The sequence below is a fragment of the Oncorhynchus gorbuscha genome, linkage group LG01 (genome assembly GCF_021184085.1).
Source record: "Oncorhynchus gorbuscha isolate QuinsamMale2020 ecotype Even-year linkage group LG01, OgorEven_v1.0, whole genome shotgun sequence".
Lineage (NCBI taxonomy): Eukaryota > Metazoa > Chordata > Actinopteri > Salmoniformes > Salmonidae > Oncorhynchus > Oncorhynchus gorbuscha.
The window spans coordinates 47,123,751-47,145,097 of NC_060173.1; the positions used below are offsets into that span (position 1 = coordinate 47,123,751).

Here is a 21,347-nt window from a genome sequence, read left to right on the forward strand (position 1 = left end):
GCTCAGACAACAAAATCAAGCCAAACAGATTTCCGCCATGTTGGACTTGATGTCAGAATAACATGATAAATATTCACTTACCTTTGATCTTCATCAGAATGCACTCCCAGGAATCCCAGGTCCACAATAAATGCTTGTTCTGTTCGATAATGTCCATCATTTATGTCAAAATAGCTACTTTTTTTGGCGCGTTCAGTACACAATCTAAACTCACCAAGCGAGTTCACTAGTTTCAGACAAAAAGGTAGTCCACGGGTGGCAGGTAGCCCACGCGCACGCACACTCACAGGCAAAGATTTTCAGCAGACGGGCAGACACTGGAATATGTTTCTGATGACCGAGTGCATAGGCGTTTCTGATGACCGAGTGCATAATTAAAAAATATATAATAAAATATATTTGCAGGCTAACAATAAAATATAATTCCTAATGTGAATAGTAACCTAGACATATGACAAGATTTGGTAACAGAAGTCACTGCAGCCTAAAGTAAATATATATGAATTTTCCAAAATGGTATAATTAATCCTGTCTATACATTAAATAATAGAAAATACTTCACCAGAGAATATTACTTAGCCACAGAGGATCATTAGCTTCTGTAAAAAAAAGATGTACGGTGGATTGTTTCAAATTACACGTGTGTAGGCCTATATGCCTAGTTGGGAAACTGGCAATCTGGGCAGCGCTCGTGGCCGAGATGTGGCTATCAGTGAAAAGCAATACAGCTAAAATATGTATACCGATAATGTCTTGAGTATAAGATATTGGCACATCTCTCCCCGAATGTGCTCAGCTCTGAGTTGTCTCCTGCTAAATCTAGCGCATTCATTGTGTTAATTGTTTGCCCTTTGATTTGTAATTATTTATTTTTTTGTCATCAATGTGTTTGGAGCGCTCCATGTGAGCAAGGAGCGTGTCTCTGGTTTCTCTGTCAACATTAAGGAGACAGAGATACAAGTAGGCTAACTGGCCTGCTGTTAGGTTCTGAACAAAACGAGTAAACTCAAACGGATGACTAGAAAAAGCTAAAACCATGTTTATTCACACACTGGGTCATACAGCTGCAAAGACAACATACAGTTGAAGTCAGAAGTTTACATACACCTTAGCCAAATGCATTTAAACTCAGTTTTCACAGTTCCTGACATTTAATCCTAGTAAAAATTCCCTGTCTTAGATCTTTTAGGATCACCACTTTATTTTAAGAATGTGAAATGTCAGAATAATAGTAGAGAATGATTTACCCCACTTGTAAAACATATCAGCTAGTGTTGTGGAATATTGACTCAGAAATATTACACCTTTACTGGAACTTGTCAATTCAATTTAGACTTTATTACAAAGTCGCAAAGTCGTGCAATTCCATGGAACAACAGTCTGTCTCAGCACAGATCTTTCCCTTTATAGCATTACATCCGTACATAACGCATATGTGTACTCCCCATATGCAAATGAAACGACTCCCCTTGTCCTTTCACCACCATTATCTTTCAGTCCCAGTTCTTGCTTGTTCACGCCCACATCTGCTTTGAGTTCAATTATAATGGTGGCAGGACCCTTTATAAGATAATACCTTTTATAGTATACATATGTTTCACGTATTGGTCATTTTGTTACCATCCTGTCTCCATGTTCTCCTGACATTAGTATGTCCATAACTACATTTGTTACATTAGCTAATTAGCTCAGAAACAGCAAATACACTAGGTGACATAATTTTTACATCTAGCCAATGTAATTATTGGCATGATCTTTTCTCAGAAATAGCACATGCAATTAGAGGCTAGTGTGGGAGATAATTCGATGCCAATCTGTCATAAGACTATGCTGCCAGAGAATATGATGAAGGCTTTGTAGTACCAGATTGCTATACTTTAAATCTAGATTTTATTTTGGGATACAGGCTATGTTGGTTACTGTGTGTGTGTTGGCTAATCCCCTGTTTATCATGTGTGTTTTTTTTTTTTTTTTTTTTCACTTCAGAAATGGTTTAATTCTGAAATACCACAAGGCAGTAGGCGAAACTGAGGAGGCCAGGAGAATGCAGACCTATACCTGGCCCCAAAGTGGACTGGATCGATCCGTCGCTGGACAATCCTCAAGTCCCCAAGTTACCAGTGGTCAGATGAGTGACATTCCAAGCAGCTATTCTCGTCAATATGGGCCAGTCAGACCAGCTGTCCTGTATATAGAAGGTGGTCAATGCCTACCACACAGCGGACAAGTAACCAGTGGAGGTTACTGGAGTGGACCGACCCTGAATCAACAGGCTTCAATGGTTAACATAAACTCATCTCAGCATTCACCCACCAGAGAGCAAGTTCTGATGGGTACTAGTCCCCTTTTGACATCACTCTGGACTAACAATGCTGCTCAATCAACTGGTGTTACATCACAAAGTGGAAACCATCACACCTTGCCCGGAAGGGTTAACAGTGTAGCTCATCCCACTTTCCAGCAGAGACAGGGGTTTTTGGGTGTTAAAAATAGCAATCCACAGAGGCTTGTTAAGAATGGTCAGGGTGCAACCATTCACTGCCCCCCTCATATTAATTCACCACTGAATACAAATGTTATGCATCATCTAAGCCCAGTGAGTGGCAGTCAGCAGCTTGTACTTGGCAGACAAGATGGGGCCTCCAGTGGTACCTCTGCTTCTCTTGAAATGGGTAGGAGCCCCAACCATGTAAATCATGTAGTGAGTGGGCAGGATTCAAAAAGGATAGCAGTTCAAGCTCCTCATCAGGGAAACCCACAAACACCAAACTCTTTGCAAAGTGCACAGGAAACAACATATAACCAACTGTTGTATTTATATCAAAATCAGAACAATGACAGCAGGACTGAGATGAACAGGGCTCAACATGGAGCACCTGTCCACAGTGGCTCATCAAACCACAGTCAGATGTATCCTTCTCAACTTCTCACTGGCAGCAACAACCAGGTCAATGTACCAAATGCTGCAGTGGGAATGCCAATGCATAATATTAGCCTGAATCCTCAGTACAATGTACAAAGTACAATGTATAACCCCCCTTTTAATAATTCTCCAAGACATGTCCCCATCTGCCCTAAAAGCCTTTCCATCCCACCACAACAGAACAGACTCCCATCTTATTATGCAAATAATAACAGTCAGTTTGGGCCCATTGGAAATAATGCACACCATGCCTCTCATCCTAGGCTCCATATCCAAGGCACAGGCCCTAACCTACATTACAAGCCAGACTGCACCAATGTTCTGGTATCCAACACTGGACCATCTCCATCTGTGCCAAACTATAGTATACAGTCCTCAGTCCAGCACAACTGTGAAACCGCGCCTCCACCATACCCAGTCCAGCAGATGCGTAAGTCCGCGCCTCCACCATACCCAGGTCAGCACTCCCATGGACCCGTCCTGAACAAGACAGAACATGTGGTTGGGGCAGGAGCACATTTTCTGCAACACTTGCCTAACCAAGGCACAGCCCCTACCCTACATTACAAGCCAAAAAACAATTATGTTCAGTTATCCAACACTGGACCACCTTCATCTGTGACAAACCATGGTATGCTGTCTTCAGGCCAGCGAAACTGTGAGTCTGTGACTCCGTCACACCCCATAAGACAGGGCTATTACATAACAGTAACAGAGGACGAAAGTGGAAATGGATTTAGAACAGAAAATTGTATTTTCATAGGAGATAAACCTAATGAAAGTGCTCTGGTCCTGCAAGGATCATCTGCAAGTAATGCCCCCTCTGTTCTTACGGCACAGAAGGCCATTGCAGTTGTACAACCACTATCGCAGTGTATGCAGACAAACACACATATAAATGTGGCTGATAAAATCTTCTTGACCACCCAAGCTATGTCTTTCTTAACAGGTGTCGGAAATGTGAGTAACCCTGGGGAACAGTCTTGTGTCCAAAGTCCATCACAAGACCAAACAACCCTTGCTCTATCTGCTTCTTTGACAAATGAATCAGAACAAGAAGTCCCCAGGATCAGACTAGAATCAGGGGCTGATAAAACATTGACTCAGGGTTCAGAAACTTCTGATGTTGAAATGGCCAAGACATATTCATGTTTTAAGTCTCAACGGTCATTATCAAATGGGTTACGTGCAGAGAAATTTGATTCTCAACCATTATCTAATGTGGAATGTCAAGCCACTCTGAGAAAAGAGTTAGCTGACACAGAAATGACCACTCATGTGAATGTTAACCAATTGAGTGAGGAAACAAATGAAAAAGTCGATTCCGATGAGGACATTTTTGATTTGTCCTCCATTCCTGTAATTAAATGGACCCTTGGTAAATTGAAGGAGTTGGTAGATACTGTGCAACATCAAAAATGCACTGCCACACCAGTTGAAAGCAAAATACTAAGCCTCTATTGGGATGGAGATGGGCCAAAGCTTATGGATGCTGCAAGATCTGGTATGTTACAAAATATAATGCAAGAGGTTAGATCTGTGTGTGGCGACGATGACGATATGTCATCACAGTCTGTCATATTTTCACAAGCCAGGCACAAAAACTGGGGTCAAGTTGAAGAGAAATGTGCTATTCTTAAACATGACTCTGTTCACCCCGAGTTCCCGGTGCAAGAGTCATCATGGTTGAACACAAATAAGCAGCTTGATGACATAGACAAGGAGTTTGGATTCCCATGGTCACTAAGATATGACCAAAAGACTCTTCAAGGAGGGGATGAACAACCAAAACTGATTTGTACCGAAAATGAAAAATCTACAGCCTCTGAAAATGACATGCAGACTGAGGTGACTCAGGCGAAGAGACCAACACCCTCTGATTCTGATGCTAAAGAAATTCAAGGGTCAGGTTTGGCACACAGTTCCACCCAGACCCTCTCACTGGTTAAGAGAGAAAAAGCAGGTATAATTTTTAGTGACCCATTTTCCTCCCTGGAGATCAACGTGCTGACACCAGAAGAGGCTTTGCAGTTTTTCAGTGGGCAGCTACTACAAGATGAAGTGAACAAAGACCTGTTGGAATTGCCAATGGAAATGGATGCGGAGCTGATTGAGTTGAAAGATTACTCAGTGGAGGATAAATCCTCTGAGAGGGTAGATGTGAAGTTGACTGATTTAAAACTCAAAAACAAAGGGGATGTCCAATCAGAAGATTACTGTTGCCTCTCTCGTTGGATGGCAGTGTTCAGTGGGTCCACCAATTCTTCGTCCTGCAAATGCCAATACAAGACGAAATTGGGTTCAGCAAAGGCCACTGTGAATGCGACTGCATTGGTTGAGGTAACGTTGTCTGTTGAACCCAGCACAACAAAAGCAGAACAAAGGGAATGCGTGCATTTGTGTAAGTCAAATGGCACAGCAGAAGAAAAGAGTGAAGAGAATCCTGTAAAAAATGTGAATCCTCAATCTTGGAAGTCTACAGGTATTGAAGAATGCCAAACAATTGTCTTGTCTGATAGAAAATCTGAGACTGCTCGCATATACACAAATGGGGTGAAGAGCTTGCCTTTGTCAAAAGCCCCAGCACTGCAACTCCCCATCAACCACACAAACATTGTTGAAATTGAAGAGGTCTTCTCGCATTATGAAGACTTAATCAAAGTAGCCACCTCAATGTCGGAGCTAGTTTGGGATGATGTACAGCCAAAGCAGAAACTACCAGGTCCGTTCCAGAAACATGTGGAATGTGTACAAGAACTTGGTGTCATTTTGGAAGAAGGAAACCCCAGAGGTAGTGGAGTCGTTCCTACAGTTCCCATTCCTACTTCTAATCTGCAACCTGAAGCAACAGACAAAATCGGTTTCCTTACATCACTTTCCTTGGCACAAAGATGTCACAAACATCTCTCACCTAAAACAAATTGTAGCTACAAGGTTAAACAAAAAGGGGTTGGACTCAAGAGATGTGTTGAAAGTCCTCATTCAAATTTGCCTGTCCCAAGAAAGCAAAGGAAAATGAGGGATGGATTAGGTCCCTCCTTTCACCTTGTTCCTGAGGTCAACTTGACTGATGATGAAGATTTTGAGCCCCCCAATACAACTACTTCTAAGTCTTTGGAAGAAGGGAAACATTCAAAAGGTAGCAATCTCCAGAAGCCAACAGAACATGGAATTGGGAACAACATTTGGAGGGTTGGCACAGTAAGTCTAACCTTGTTTGGTTCTGCGCTCCAACGCAAGGACCATAATGCTTCTCGAGCCAGACCTTTTGCAGACAATGCTCCAGCACCTCCTGTAACCCTCAGTGTGAATGTCAACTCCTGGACAACAGAGCCCTCAGAGACCAGTCCTCCAGTGGAAAGCCCAATCAAACAATGGATCTTAAACGAGTGGAATAATAGTTTTATCCCGACAAAGACAAAGTCCAGGGGCAAAGTGCCAAGACTACAAAACAGAAGAGGCGTTGCTCCAAAAATAATTTGTGCTGAAATGGCTAAAAAGATTGTTGCCCTCACCAACACAGATAGAGGGGCATTATCCTTTGAAAGGCGAGCCACACCAGAACGAACTGTAAAGGCCAAGCAGACTTTGCGGCGCATTGAAAGAGAAAGAATCTTAAGCGGCCTGAAACTCAGACTGAAGAAGTCTAGGATTGAGGCAGTGCCATCTGGTATCCCTGATATAGTGGAAAAAGGTAAATATGAGATTGGAAACCCTGCTTCTTTGCCTCATGAGGAGAACAGTCTTATGTTTAGTGTGCTGCCGGAGTCGTTCAACTTCAAAGAAATCATGGACCCTCCGACACAGACAGGTTCAATGAATGGTAAGTAATACCAACACAGATATGCTTGCTCCTACTCCAGTTAATGTTACCTGTAATTAGACATTTATTCCTGCTCTTTTCACATTGAAACTCTTTTTCCATCAGACATGGCTGGTCCGGTTGCTGCGAAGGCAGAGAATCCTAAGGCAATAGTCCAAAAATCCAAAGGTAATAAAGCATGCTGTCTATTCAACCATGTGTTGAAAATGTACTGTACAGTGGCGCAAAAAAGTATTTAGTCAGCCACCAATTGTGCAAGTTCTCCAACTTTAAAAGATGAGAGGCCTGTAATTTTCATCATCGGTACACTTCAACTATGACAGACAAAATGAGAAGAAAAATCCAGAAAATCACATTGTAGGATTTTTTTATTTATTTGCAAATGATGGTGGAAAATAAGTATTTGGTCACCTACAAACAAGCCAGAATTCTGGCTCTCACAGACCTGCAACTTCTTCTTTAAGAGGCTCCTCTGTCCTCCACTCGTTACCTGTATTAATGGCACCTGTTTGAACTTGTTATCAGTATAAAAGACACCTGTCCACAACCTCAAACAGTCACACTCCAAACTCCACTATGGCCAAGACCAAAGAGCTTTCAAAGGACACCAGAAACAAAATTGTAGACCTGCACCAGGCTGGGAAGAATGAATCTGCAATAGGTAAGCAGCTTGGTTTGAAGAAATCAACTATGGGAGCAATTTATTAGGAAATGGAAGACATACAAGACCACTGATAATCTCCCTCCTTCTGGGGCTCCATGCAAGATCTCACCCCGTGGGGTCAAAATGATCACAAGAACGGTGAGCAAAAATCCCAGAACCACACGGGGGGACCTAGTGAATGACCTGCAGAGAGCTGGGACCAAAGTAACAAAGCCTACCATCAGTAATGCACTACGGCGCCAGGGACTCAAATCCAGCAGTGCCAGACGTGTCCCCCTGCTTAAGCCAGTACATGTCCAGGCCCGTCTGAAGTTTGCTAGAGAGCATTTGGATGATCCAGAAGAAGATTGGGAGAATGTCATATGGTCAGATGAAACCAAAATATAATTTTTTTGGTAAAAACTTAACTCGTCGTGTTTGGAGGAAAAAGAATACTGAGTTGATTCCAAAGAACACCATACCTACTGTGAAGCATGGGGGTGGAAACATCATGCTTTGGGGCTGTTTTTCTGCAAAGGGACCAGGACGACTGATCCATGTAAAGGAAAGCATGAATGGGGCCATGTATCGTGAGATTTTGAGTGAAAACCTGCTTCCATCAGCAAGGGCATTGAAGATGAAACGTGGCTGGGTCTAAGTGTACCTATGATGATAAATTACAGGCCTCATCTTTTTAAGTGGGAGAACTTGCGCAATTGGTGGCTGATTAAATACTTTTTTGCCCCACTCTGTGTTGTGGCTACGTTGCATTTTACACATCTTTGTAAGGAAAGCATTTCTTGTATCTATTCTAGTTTGTTCCATTTATTCCTTTCTGTCAAATATGAGGATGTGAGTTTTTGTTTTATTTTTTGTAACATTTATTGTAACGAATGAATTATTACTCCATTTAGGTGTATGGTCTGTTGGCATTCAGAAGAGATTTTGTCCTCTCACCTCTTTGACCACTAAAATTCCCAAGTCTTCCTCCACCACCTTCCAGATGTTTCAGAAGAAATTCAAGCAGAAGAAGTAGGCCTGGCAGCTGACCCACAACAAATTGTATTGCTTCCAGTTATGGACTGGGGGAGTGGAGTGAGGACTGTCGGATGACAATCTGATTCTTGTAACTTGTTTCCCATGGAAATGTTTTTTGTTTTTAATGACAAATGTTCATAACCAATGTATATTCTTTGGGAATGCAGAAATTGACCTCATTTGGTAAGGTTGGGCAGCTCATAATACAGTTATTTACTGTAGTTAGCGTTTACATTCTTAAGTGACTGAGAACTTTTCTGACAGTGTCCTCTCTACCTCAGGCCTGACAGGTGTTGGTTACACTTTTCTTGGCTCTCCTGAGTTCTGCCAAATAGGAGAAGTCCAAGTTGCTTTTAATATGCTTGTAGTCAACCCCTAGTGATGTAAATGTCTACGTCATTACCTTTTTCTCATGAGACAAAGCCTATGCATACACAGCTATTCAAACAATAGTTCCAGTGTTATCTAAAGGCTCAGCAGTAAATGTCCACTCCCCAAGTGGATTTATGGTGGTAATGTCTTGACTCGTCTCTTATCTCTTTCACTCCCCTGCAGGGTTCTGTGTCTATGAATCTCTTATCTTTGAGGCACTTTCTCACAGACACCTTGTTTGACTGCAATAACTCCCATCTCTCAGAACGTTTCTTATAAGAAGCAGAGACTAGAAAATAACTGGAACAATATTACACTTTATAATGCATATATATTGTTAATCAGTAGTCTAGGACCCTATAAATGTAAGGGGGAGGGCTCCTATAACCCTTCCCCTTCTATTAATACAACATAAGCATAACCAATTATTATAATACATCAAACATTTGGTGCAGCCCCTATCATGACCCCAAGTTGACCCCATCACAGGCAACATTGTGAAACTTAATCTAATTTAAAAAACCCTAAACTAAAGTTGTGTGTCATTGGATGGCTGTTTTTTTATGTTTATTTTCTTGTCAGTGTTGTAGCTGACATTTTTGGGGGGTAAACAGTATTTTATTCAAACCTCATGTTTACTGTTTTGAATGCATCACAGAATGTGAACTATGAAAAATTGACTGAGGTTTGTATGAATTTGTAAGATATCATTATGCCCACCTCTCTACTGTTCCCTTTTACAATCTTATAATAAGTGGGTACCTTACCAATCGTTATTTTTCTGGCGTTTTAAATCGATTCCGTTTGTTGACAAGGGATGAACAGTATTGTATGATTTAAGAGATACTAAGCCAGCTGAAACAAGGTTGCTTTGCAGTATTCTGGATGCATATAGCAGGAAAACTGTATGTGTTTGTTCTACCTAGTGTTATTTCTTTATGTTGATGTATGTTATTTGTTTCTAAATATTTTTGTACACTTAAAAATATATTGTCAGCAGCATCCTTCACTTGGCTCTTGTTCATTTTTATAGGGGACTAAAGTAAGACAGGCAGGGTGCATTCTTACCAGAGGTGTCTTGGTTAGGTGTGAATGCTAACCCTTTTTATGGTTAAAAGAAGGCTATATAGACTATATAAAGTGTAGTACTAGGATGCAAACTCAAAATGTAATACATTTCTAATCTGCAATTCTAAATATCTGACATGGTACACGTGTGTATTCTTTTTTTTAAGCCCATAACCATGTGTGTGAGGTTTACTTTTGTTTCAAAGTTAATCATCTCTAAACACCAGTCTCAACATCAACAGTGAAGAGGCGACTCCAGGATACTTTCCTTCCAGGCGGAGTTGCAAAGACAAAGCCATATCTCAGACTGGCCAATAAAAATTAAATATTAAGATGGGCAAAAGAATAATAATAATAATAATAATATATGCCATTTAGCAGACGCTTTTATCCAAAGCGACTTACAGTCATGTGTGCATACATTCTACGTATGGGTACACAGACACTGGACAGAGGAACACTTCCTAGAAGACCAGCATCCCGGAGTCTCCTCTTCACTGTTGACGGAGAGACCGGTGTTTTGTGGGTACTATTTAATGAAGCTGCCAATTGAGGACTTGAGGTGTGTTTCTGAAACGAGATACTCTAATGTACTTGTCCTCTTGCTCAGTTGTGCACCAGGGCCTCCCACTCCTCTTTCCATTCTGGTTATAGCCAGTTTGTGCTGTTCTGTGAAGGGAGTAGTAAACTGCGTTGTATGAGATCTTCAGTTTCTTGGCAATTTCTCGCATGGAATAGCCTTCATTTCACAGAACAAGGATGGACTGCCGAGTTTCAGAAGAAAGTTATTTGTTTCTGGCCATTTTGAGCCTGTAATCGAACCCACAAATGCTGGTGCTCCAGATACTCAACTAGTCTAAAGATGGCCAGTTTTATTGCTTCTTTAAATCAGCACAGGTTTTCAGCTGTGCTGACATATTTGCAAAATGGGTTTTCTAATGGTCAATTACTCTTTTAAAATTATAAACTTGGAATAGCTAACACAATGTGCCATTGAAACACAGGAGTGATGGTTGCTGACAATGGGCTTCTGTACACCTATGTAGATATTCCATAAAAAATCAGCCGTTTCCAGCTACAATAGTCATTTACAACATTTACAATGTCTACACTGTATTTCTGATCCATGTTATGTTAATGGACAAAAAATGTGCTTTTCTTTCAAAAACAAGGATGTTTCTAAGTGACCCCAAACTTTTGAACGTTAGTGTATATGGATAGAAACATTACCCCCAGGTTGAACTGGTAATGAATCTGGTAATGTGAAATTTCTTAGCAATGATTGATGCCCAGTCCAATTCTACAAACACTCGTCACAAATGACTAAAGCCTGTTACTTATGTTCACAGCAGCTATTAGTACAAAAGCAATCTCTACTGAATTTGTTTTACATAATCCATCATACCAGGAACTTGGAACACTCCAAAAGTGGCAGTATCGTTAGATGCTGAAAAAAATATTTGGAGTAGAATGGGCGTATGTGGTGGCTGTCTTTAAAAAGTAGTTTTTTGTCTGTTATTTTGTTGTTGGATTGAGCTATTGTATCATTTAAGTTATCAAGGGAGACAAGGATGCTGTCTGTCGTTATCTATTTGCTTTAGCCACAGAACACACAACGCCGCTGTTGCCACCGTTGCAGGAACAATCCATCACAGCTGCTTACTGCCAGAGGCCAACCAACAGGATACATCCAGACCGACTGGACGCAAGCAAGAGGTGTGGGAGCTAGTGTAATATGTTATTGATAGGCTGGGCAGATGCTATACTGAAGTAGCAAGGACATAAGCGCGAAGGCCAATACCCAAGAGTACATTAAGCTGAACATAAGTGCAAAGGCCAAAGCCAGAAGCACTTAGGACACCGGGACAAATCAATACTAGAAGGACACACCAAGGAGAGTGCTTGCCAACGGACCAACAGATGGGACATAAGCATAATAGATATATACTTTTCTTTTGGACATGAAAGGGTCCTGCCACCATTATAAACTAACCAAAAGCAGAGATGAGTGTGACCAAGCAAGAAACTTGAACTAAAAGATAATGGTGGCAGAAGGACTGAGGGAAGGAACTTCATTTGCATGTGGGATAGACTGATATGCTGTATGTGTATAAAAGCAGGGCCAGTGCTCAAGGAAAACGGTTGTTCCGCAGACCAGCATGGCCTATGATACCCTTGAATTCACAAGATCTTGTAAGTGTCATATTTCTAAGACAATTTCCACCACAGAAGACATAGGGAACCATTAGCCTTGGAATTATGTTATGTGAGATCAAATGCATAACATGAGTGAACTGGTGCGGATCTCAAAGATTATTTTTTAAAAACCTTTATTTAACATGGCAAGTCGGTTAAGAACATAAGAACAAATTCTTATTTTCAATGTCGGGCCTAGGAACAGTGGGTTAACTGCCTGTTCAGGGGCAGAACGACAGATTTGTACCTTGTCAGCTCGGGGATTTGAACTTGCAACCTTTCGGTTACTAGTCCAACGCTGGCTACCCATGAACATATGGAAATATTCATTATATTTTTTTTGTTTTTTTACTTCGACACATGAAATGTACTGTATCCAAAGTAACCATGTGATTTAATATTGCATGTTATCTATATCAGAGGAGGCTGGTGGGAGGAGCTATAGGAGGGCGGGCTCATTGTAATGGCTTGAATGAAATATATGGCATGGAGTCAAACATTGTTTCCATGAGTTTGTTTTTGGTACCATTCCATTGATACTATTCCCATTACAATGATCCATTTCTCCTATAGCTACTCACACCAGCCTCCTCTGGAATATATTTATATAGCAAGCTAAACATTTCTCCCTACTGAAAAGCCAATTCTGACGTGTTTTACGAAACGAATAAGAATTGCCTCTGGCTTGCGTTGAAACGGCTGCCAGTTTATGCGCATCTCTAATTCTCCTGAACACGTAACAAAGCCGCATGCTCACACTACACCCAAACATTAGTTTGTTTATATTTCTCCAACTGTACCATGGTAATGAATGTGTCCGGAGTCGGGAAGAGACAGACAGCCTGCATTTCTCAACCAGTCGAAATCATGAACCACCTGCTATCATTTTTATGGATATATACAAAGAAATGTCAATTGAAAAAAGGTGAAACGAAGTACCGAGGTAAAAACAGTTTCATTTGGATTTTCGACGGATATTCACGCTTTCAAAACTCAAATAAGTATCAAGATGTTGGAAAATTGCGCACAACATTGCACAGCTATTTTCACGATTTGGACATTAATTTGCTTTCCAGAGCTAATAAACATGTGGAAATGTGAGCAGCATTTTGTATTACTAGTTGAATTCGATATGGAGTGTAAACAAAGTACAAACTTTTCTTACATTCGAATTTCAATAGTACTTGACTCAAACAATGTTCAGAATGTCCACTGACTACCCTTCAATACTGCACAATCTTTGATTTGTTCATTTTCATCTCACACGTTTTTACATGAATTTGTCAACTTTCGCATTTCAATAGTTCCTTGGTCATGTGACCTACTGACTTCAAACAAGGTTCAGAATGTACAGTCAGTGGACCTACACATTGCACACCATTTAATTTGTCCATTTTCACCTCACACGTTTTTACATTCATTTTTCAAACTTTATAATTTCAATAGCTCCTTGGTCATGTGACCTAATGACTTCAAACAAACTTCAGAATGTCCACTGACTAGCCTTATACATTGCACACTCTTGTTTGTGTTCTGTAAAATCACGTAGTGTAATGTACATTCTTCATAGTTTTACATTTCAATGGCTCCTTGGTCATGTCAATTACACACCTAAGAAGTGTGCAGTGGATATACACCCATATTGCATAACCTCTAGTCATGTATCTTCTATAGTGTTGTAAATTAATATTAGTTTGACAATTCGGGGGTTCAGTCCAGTGTTGTGTTAACCCTTTTCTTGAATATTTATCTATAATAATTGGTAGTTCTAAGTACTTATTTTCCCTGTTTTTTATTTAGCCACAGTATTTAACAGTGGTACACAATAGGAGAGGGACAGATAATATTTCCTTTCGTCGTTAATATCAACCATAAAGGAAAAGGGCAAACTACGAGAGTCATGCTAAGAATTGTCCAAAGCAGGGATGGAGAGTTGAGGTAGGCTGCAGTGGGCTTGCTGGTCAATACATATACTGAACATGTAACCACAGTAATGGTGGCCAGAAAATCAATGAATAAAAATTGAATATTGACAAATTTAACAGAAATTGTAGACCTTTAATATTTTCCAACATGTCAACAGACACTTAACTTCAATTAAGTATGAAACATTTCACAGTGTTAACTTTCTCTTTATCCCTGGTTGATGTACATTTCAGAGCCTCTTCAGTGTGGATGGGATATAGCATACATTTTCAACAACAAAGACATCACTTCCAGTTTGTGTTCTTCACTCTGAACCGTTGTCTTCATTCGTAGGCACAGCACATGGAACCACCGTTGGTATGCAAAACATTCAAAACAAAGCGTAACACGTTATAAATAATATCAAATATCAATGCAGTATGATGAATTAGCCATCCATTGTGTTATATCATAAATTGTCTTACATGTTGTCAAAAGATTATAAACATGTTAAATAAAGTTACTAACCCAGTCAGTCTTTGGCCCACATCCAGGGTTCTTTATCAGTGGCACACATGAAGCAGTTGTTGGCTTTGTTGAACTCTGAAATCATAGGCATGAACTGAACATATGGTTGTCCCACACAACTACATAAAAATTAAGAATTTACATTTACTTTGAATTAAATGTCATTACATACCAGACATTTTGAATATATCCTCAGCCATTTCTTTTTCAGTTGCCCCATGTGTTTTTGCGAAGGTTCTATATCAATTTGGGAGGGGATAAAATAGAGTTTTTTGACCCAATTGTCACATAACAGCTAACCATTCATCATTGAAAATATAACTATCAAACCTGCATTACAAATACCCCCCAGCTGAAGGTGTCCTGCTGCATGGTGTGAGTTATTTCCCTCCTTTCCACTTTATGTCCACCCAGTTGTCTTTTCCATGGCAGGATCTTCTCATTTTTAAGTATTCTCTTTTTTATGTAAACATAATGTGATTCTGATTAGTTATAGGTAAATGAATACACAGGCCAAAACTATGCTGATTTTCCTATCACTATAATCTAGTAGAGTTAATTTCCTTTATGCCCCATTCTACACACAGCCTAAATTATAGGCACTGAACCATTTACAGGACAATAATAAAAGTAGCATATAGGATCCAACCCTATCACAGAGTGAATAAATGTAGTGTCTGTAGACTTAAAGAAAAAAATATTAAGTGACAGTTTCATCAGTATGTGCTTAATTAAAGAAAGTCATATCACAAAGATCACAGATTTATGATATATGCAGTTGAGGAATATTCCATGTATCAACACTACATGTAGGACGGACATAAGACATTCCCACATACAGTATACACGTACATAGAGGCATTTTCCAGCTATGATTTTATCTAGAATGGATATGACAATGGGGCAGGACAGGACGTAATACACCCTTACGCCAATCTACTTTTTGATCTTCTTGACTTCTTATCTGGTAAACTGCTACTATGTGTCAAGAAAAGAGCCCCAATTAGGGTTGGTGTACTCCAGTAAAAAAAGCTAGTTTAGAGTAAAAACTATTGCCCTGTGTTCATAGGGGCATGAGAGACTAGTTAGTCTGTGGTAGAATTGAGTTGGCACTTTATTGGCCCAAACATCCACTGACCCACAAGGTTGAGGTTACTCATGGACAGTAATTAGTAAAAAAAAAAAAAAATTGTTGCATTGACGCATGGTGTTTTCTAACTGTCCAAGAATAGGATTCAAAGTGTTAGGAAATATTTGTTCCCATAAATACAAAGGAGGATGTCTCTCCTCATACCTCTGGCACTTTAGTCAGACTGCCAGACTGTGCACCACAGAGCCAATCAGGAGAGAATACATACAGGTCAACGGTGCCAACTGAAAGTCAAGGGGTGTGTCTGTGCCTGTTGGATTACTCTCTCTTTACAGAGAACTCCTGTGGTTCAAGTCAAGAGCTACCCTTCCCCTTTCAGTTTGCTCAGCGCATGTCTGAAAGTGACAGAGCCAGCAGCCAAGAGAGTTTTTCACATTGTCATAAAAAATTATTACACTTATGAATGTATGTAAAATGCTAATATGTATTAGATACAGTACAATGGAAAACCTATAGTCCACTGACTACATAAGGGTAGTCAGTGGACATTCTGAACTTTGTTTGAAATCAGTAGGTCTCATGACCAAGGAGCTATTAAAATTTGAAAGTTTGAAAAATTAATGTAAAAACATGTGAGATGAAAATGGACAAACTAAATTGTGTGTAATGTGTAGGCCCACTGACTGTACATTCTGAACCTTGTTTGAAGTCAGTAGGTCATGTAACCAAGAGCTATTGAAATTCAAAAATGTAAATAAATATTTAAAAATATTGCGAAATGTAAATTGACAACAAACAAAAAAGTGTGTGTAATGTGTGTCTATGCCATCAGGTTAGCTACAACCAGTTTAGAAAGTTTTAGGAGTAATGGTTTTAAAAAGAGCTATTGAAATTTGAAAAAAATGTTTTGTCACTATGTGTCATGTTTTGTCTTAGATTGTCTTGTCATTTTGGCTTTTCCCTCTGTTCATTTTCCCCCTGCTGGTCTTTTTAGGTTCGTTCCCCTTTTTCTCTCTCCCTTCCTCTCTCTCTTCTCTCTATCGTTCCGTTCCTGCTCCCAGCTGTTCCTATTCCCCTAATCAATCATTTACTCTTCCCACACCTGTTCCCTATTCTTTTCCCTGATTAGAGTCCCTATTTCTCTCCTTGTTTTCCGTTCCTGCCCTGTCGGATCCTTGTCTATTGTTCACCGTGCTGTGTCTGTGTATCGCCCTGTCGTGTCGTGTTTCCCTCAGATGCTGCGTGGAGAGCAGGTGTCTGAGTCTGCTAGGTTCAAGTGCCTTCCCGAGGCAACCTGCAGTTCTTGATCGAGTCTCCAGTCTGTTCTCGTCATTACGAGTGGAATTATGTCTTATGTTTGTAGAATTACTTTACTGGATTAAAGACTCTGTTTTCGCCAAGTCGCTTTTGGGTCCTCATTCACCTGCATGACAGAAGGATCCGACCAAAGAATGGACCCAGCGACTACAGACGTTCGTAACACTGCCGTCGAGATCCAAGGAGCCATGCTCGGCAGACACGAGCAGGAATTGTCTGCTGCTCGCCATGCCGTGGAGAACCTGGCCGCTCAGGTTTCCGACCTCTCTGGACAGTTCCAGAGTCTTCGTCTCGTGCCACCTGTTACTTCCTGGCCTGCCGAGCCTCCGGAACCCAGGGTTAATAACCCACCTTGCTACTCCGGGCAGCCCACGGAGTGCCGCTCCTTTCTCACTCAGTGTGATATTGTGTTCTCTCTCCAACCCAACACATACTCTAGCGAGAGAGCTCGGGTTGCTTACGTCATTTCACTCCTTACTGGCCGGGCTCGAGAGTGGGGCACAGCTATCTGGGAGGCAAGGGCTGATTGTTCAAACAATTACCAGAACTTTAAAGAGGAGATGATTCGGGTTTTTGACCGTTCAGTTTTTGGTAGGAGGCTTCTAGGGCCCTGGCTTCCCTATGCCAAGGTGATCGATCCATAACGGATTACTCTATAGAGTTTCGCACTCTTGCTGCCTCTAGTGACTGGAACGAGCCGGCGCTGCTCGCTCGTTTTCTGGAGAGACTCCACGCAGTGGTCAAAGATGAGATTCTCTCTCGGGAGGTTCCTTCCAGTGTGGACTCTTTGATTGCTCTCGCCATCCGCATAGAACGACGGGTAGATCTTCGTCACCAAGCTCGTGGAAGAGAGCTCGCGTCAACGGTGTTTCCCTGCTCCGCATCGCAACCATCTCCTCCTCTGGCTCAGAGACTGAGCCCATGCAGCTGGGAGGTATTCGCATCTCGACTAAGGAGAGGGAACGGAGGATCACCAACCGCCTGTGCCTCTATTACGGATTTGATGGACATTTTGTCAATTCATGTCCAGTAAAGGCCAGAGCTCATCAGTAAGCGGAGGGCTACTGGTGAGCGCTACTACTCAGGTCTCTTCATCTAGATCCTGTACTATTATGTCGGTCCATCTACGCTGGACCGGTTCGGGTGCTACATGCAGTGCCTTGATTGACTCGGGGGCTGAGGGTTGTTTCATGGACGAAGCATGGGCTCGGAAACATGACATTCCTTTCAGACAGTTAGACAAGCCTACGCCCATGTTTGCCTTAGATGGTAGTCATCTTCCCAGTATCAGATTTGAGACACTACCTTTAACTCTCACAGTATCTGGTAACCACAGTGAGACTATTTCTTTTTTGATTTTTCGTTCACCTTTTACACCTGTTGTTTTGGGTCATCCCTGGCTAGTATGTCATAATCCTTCTATTAATTGGTCTAGTAATTCTATCCTATCCTGGAACGTTTCTTGTCATGTGAAGTGTTTAATGTCTGCCATCCCTCCCATTTCTTCTGTCCCCACTTCTCAGGAGGAACCTGGCGATTTGACAGGAGTGCCGGAGGAATATCATGATCTGCGCACGGTCTTCAGTCGGTCCCAAGCCAACTCCCTTCCTCCTCACCGGTCGTATGATTGTAGTATTGATCTCCTTCCGGGGACCACTCCTCCTCGGGGTAGACTATACTCTCTGTCGGCTCCCGAACGTAAGGCTCTCGAGGATTATTTATCTGTGTCTCTTGACGCCGGTACCATAGTGCCTTCTTCCTCTCCGGCCGGGGCGGGGTTCTTTTTTGTTAAGAAAAAGGACGGTACTCTGCGCCCCTGCGTGATTATCGAGGGCTGAATGACATAACGGTTAAGAATCGTTATCCGCTTCCCCTTATGTCATCAGCCTTCGAGATTCTGCAGGGAGCCAGGTGCTTTACTGTTGGACCTTCGTAACGCTTACCATCTCGTGCGCATCAGAGAGGGGGACGAGTGGAAAACGGCGTTTAACACCCGTTAGGGCATTTTGAGTACCGGGTTCTGCCGTTTGGTCTCGCCAATGCGCCAGCTGTTTTTCAGGCATTAGTTAATGATGTTCTGAGAGACATGCTGAACATCTTTGTTTTTGTCTATCTTGACGATATCCTGATTTTTTCACCGTCACTCGAGATTCATGTTCAGCACGTTCGACGTGTTCTACAGCGCCTTTAGAGAATTGTCTCTACGTGAAGGCTGAGAAGTGCTCTTTTCATGTCTCCTCCGTTACTTTTCTCGGTTCCGTTATTTCCGCTGAAGGCATTCAGATGGATTCCGCTAAGGTCCAAGCTGTCAGTGATTGGCCCGTTCCAAGGTCACGTGTCGAGTTGCAGCGCTTTAGGTTTCGCTAATTTCTATCGGCGTTTCATTCGTAATTTCGGTCAAGTTGCTGCCCCTCTCACAGCTCTTACTTCTGTCAAGACGTGTTTTAAGTGGTCCGGTTCCGCCCAGGGAGCTTTTGATCTTCTAAAAGAACGTTTTACGTCCGCTCCTATCCTCGTTACTCCTGACGTCACTAGACAATTCATTGTCGAGGTTGACGCTTCAGAGGTAGGCGTGGGAGCCATTCTATCCCAGCGCTCCAGTCTGACGATAAGGTTCATCCTTGCGCTTATTTTTCTCATCGCCTGTCGCCATCTGAACGCAACTATGATGTGGGTAACCGCAACTGCTCGCCATCCGCTTAGCCCTAGGCGAATGGCGACAGTGGTTGGAGGGGGCGACCGTTCCTTTGTCGTTTGGACAGACCATAAGAACCTTGAGTACATCCGTTCTGCCAAACGACTTAATGCCCGTCAAGCTCGTTGGGCGTTGTTTTTCGCTCGTTTCGAGTTTGTGATTTCTTACCGTCCGGGTAGCAAAAACACCAAGACTGATGCCTTATCCCGTCTGTTTAGTTCTTCTGTGGCTTCTACTGATCCCGAGGGGATTCTTCCTTATGGGCGTGTTGTCGGGTTGACAGTCTGGGGAATTGAAAGACAGGTTAAGCAAGCACTCACGCACACTGCGTCGCCGCGCGCTTGTCCTAGTAACCTCCTTTTCGTTCCTGTTTCCACTCGTCTGGCTGTTCTTCAGTGGGCTCACTTGCCAAGTTAGCTGGTCATCCCGGTGTTCGAGGCACTCTTGCGTCTATTCGCCAGCGCTTTGGTGGCCGACTCAGGAGCGTGACACGCGCCGTTCGTGGCTGCTTGTTCGGACTGCGCGCAGACTAAGTCGGGTAACTCTCCTCCTGCCGGTCGTCTCAGACCGCTCCCCATTCCTTCTCGACCATGGTCTCACATCGCCCTAGACTTCATTACCGGTCTGCCTTTGTCTGCGGGGAAGACTGTGATTCTTACGGTTGTCGATAGGTTCTCTAAGGCGGCACATTTCATTCCCCTCGCTAAACTTCCTTCCGCTAAGGAGACGGCACAAATCATCATCGAGAATGTGTTCAGAATTCATGGCCTCCCGTTAGACGCCGTTTCAGACAGAGGCCCGCAATTCACGTCACAGTTTTGGAGGGAGTTCTGTCGTTTGATTGGTGCGTCCGTCAGTCTCTCTTCCGGGTTTCATCCCCAGTCTAACGGTCAAGCAGAGAGGGCCAATCAGACGATTGGTCGCATACTACGCAGCCTTTCTTTCAGAAACCCTGCGTCTTGGGCAGAACAGCTCCCTGGGCAGAATACGCTCACAACTCGCTTCCTTCGTCTGCTACCGGGTTATCTCCGTTTCAGAGTAGTCTGGGTTACCAGCCTCCTCTGTTCTCTTCCCAGCTTGCCGAGTCCAGCGTTCCCTCCGCTCAAGCGTTTGTCCAACGTTGTGAGCGCACCTGGAGGAGGGTGAGGTCTGCACTTTGCCGTTACAGGGCACAGACTGTGAGAGCCGCCAATAAACGCAGGATTAAGAGTCCAAGGTATTGTTGCGGCCAGAGAGTGTGGCTTTCCACTCGCAACCTTCCTCTTACGACAGCTTCTCGTAAGTTGACTCCGCGGTTCATTGGTCCGTTCCGTGTCTCCCAGGTCGTCAATCCTGTCGCTGTGCGACTGCTTCTTCCGCGACATCTTCGTCGCGTCCATCCTGTCTTCCATGTCTCCTGTGTCAAGCCCTTTCTTCGCACCCCCGTTCATCTTCCCTCCCCCCCTCCCGTCCTTGTCGAGAGCGCACCTATTTACAAGGTACGTAGGATCATGGACATGCGTTCTCGGGGACGGGGTCACCAATACTTAGTGGATTGGGAGGGTTACGGTCCTGAGGAGAGGAGTTGGGTTCCGTCTCGGGACGTGCTGGATCGTTCACTCATTGATGATTTCCTCCGTTGCCGCCAGGATTCCTCCTCTAGTGCGCCAGGAGGCGCTCGGTGAGTGGGGGGGTACTGTCATGTTTTGTCTTAGATTGTCTTGTCATTTTGGCTTTTCCCTCTGTTCATTTTCCCCCTGCTGGTCTTTT

At 42.6% G+C, this 21,347-nt stretch overlaps 1 protein-coding gene and 1 long non-coding RNA gene across 13 annotated transcripts in view; one reads left to right on the forward strand and one right to left on the reverse strand.

Moving 5' to 3' along the window:
• Positions 1-21,347, forward strand: part of LOC124038619 — a 39,747-nt gene that overhangs the window by 11,562 nt on the left and 6,838 nt on the right. For 2 of the 12 annotated variants that reach the window (XR_006839389.1, XR_006839390.1), the window contains exon 1: positions 10,945-14,346. The exons of 2 other annotated variants lie outside the window; for them this stretch is intronic. Coding sequence is in view for 1 of the 10 variants with exons in the window: in XM_046354693.1 (XP_046210649.1) it covers positions 1,987-6,746; positions 6,852-6,914; positions 8,304-8,425 (4,945 nt within the window). In the remaining 9 variants the exon portion in view is untranslated. Of the gene's footprint in view, positions 1-1,986; positions 6,747-6,851; positions 6,915-8,303; positions 9,807-10,211; positions 10,270-10,944; positions 14,347-21,347 lie in introns of those variants that run through there. 8 more of the 12 variants (XR_006839397.1, XR_006839391.1, XR_006839385.1 and 5 more) reach the window with 7 other exon arrangements.
• Positions 13,870-14,939, reverse strand: LOC124038665. Its single transcript, XR_006839398.1, has 3 exons — positions 14,669-14,939; positions 14,497-14,571; positions 13,870-14,310 (listed from the first exon to the last, which is right to left on the reverse strand). It is a non-coding gene; the product is annotated as an uncharacterized LOC124038665 (long non-coding RNA).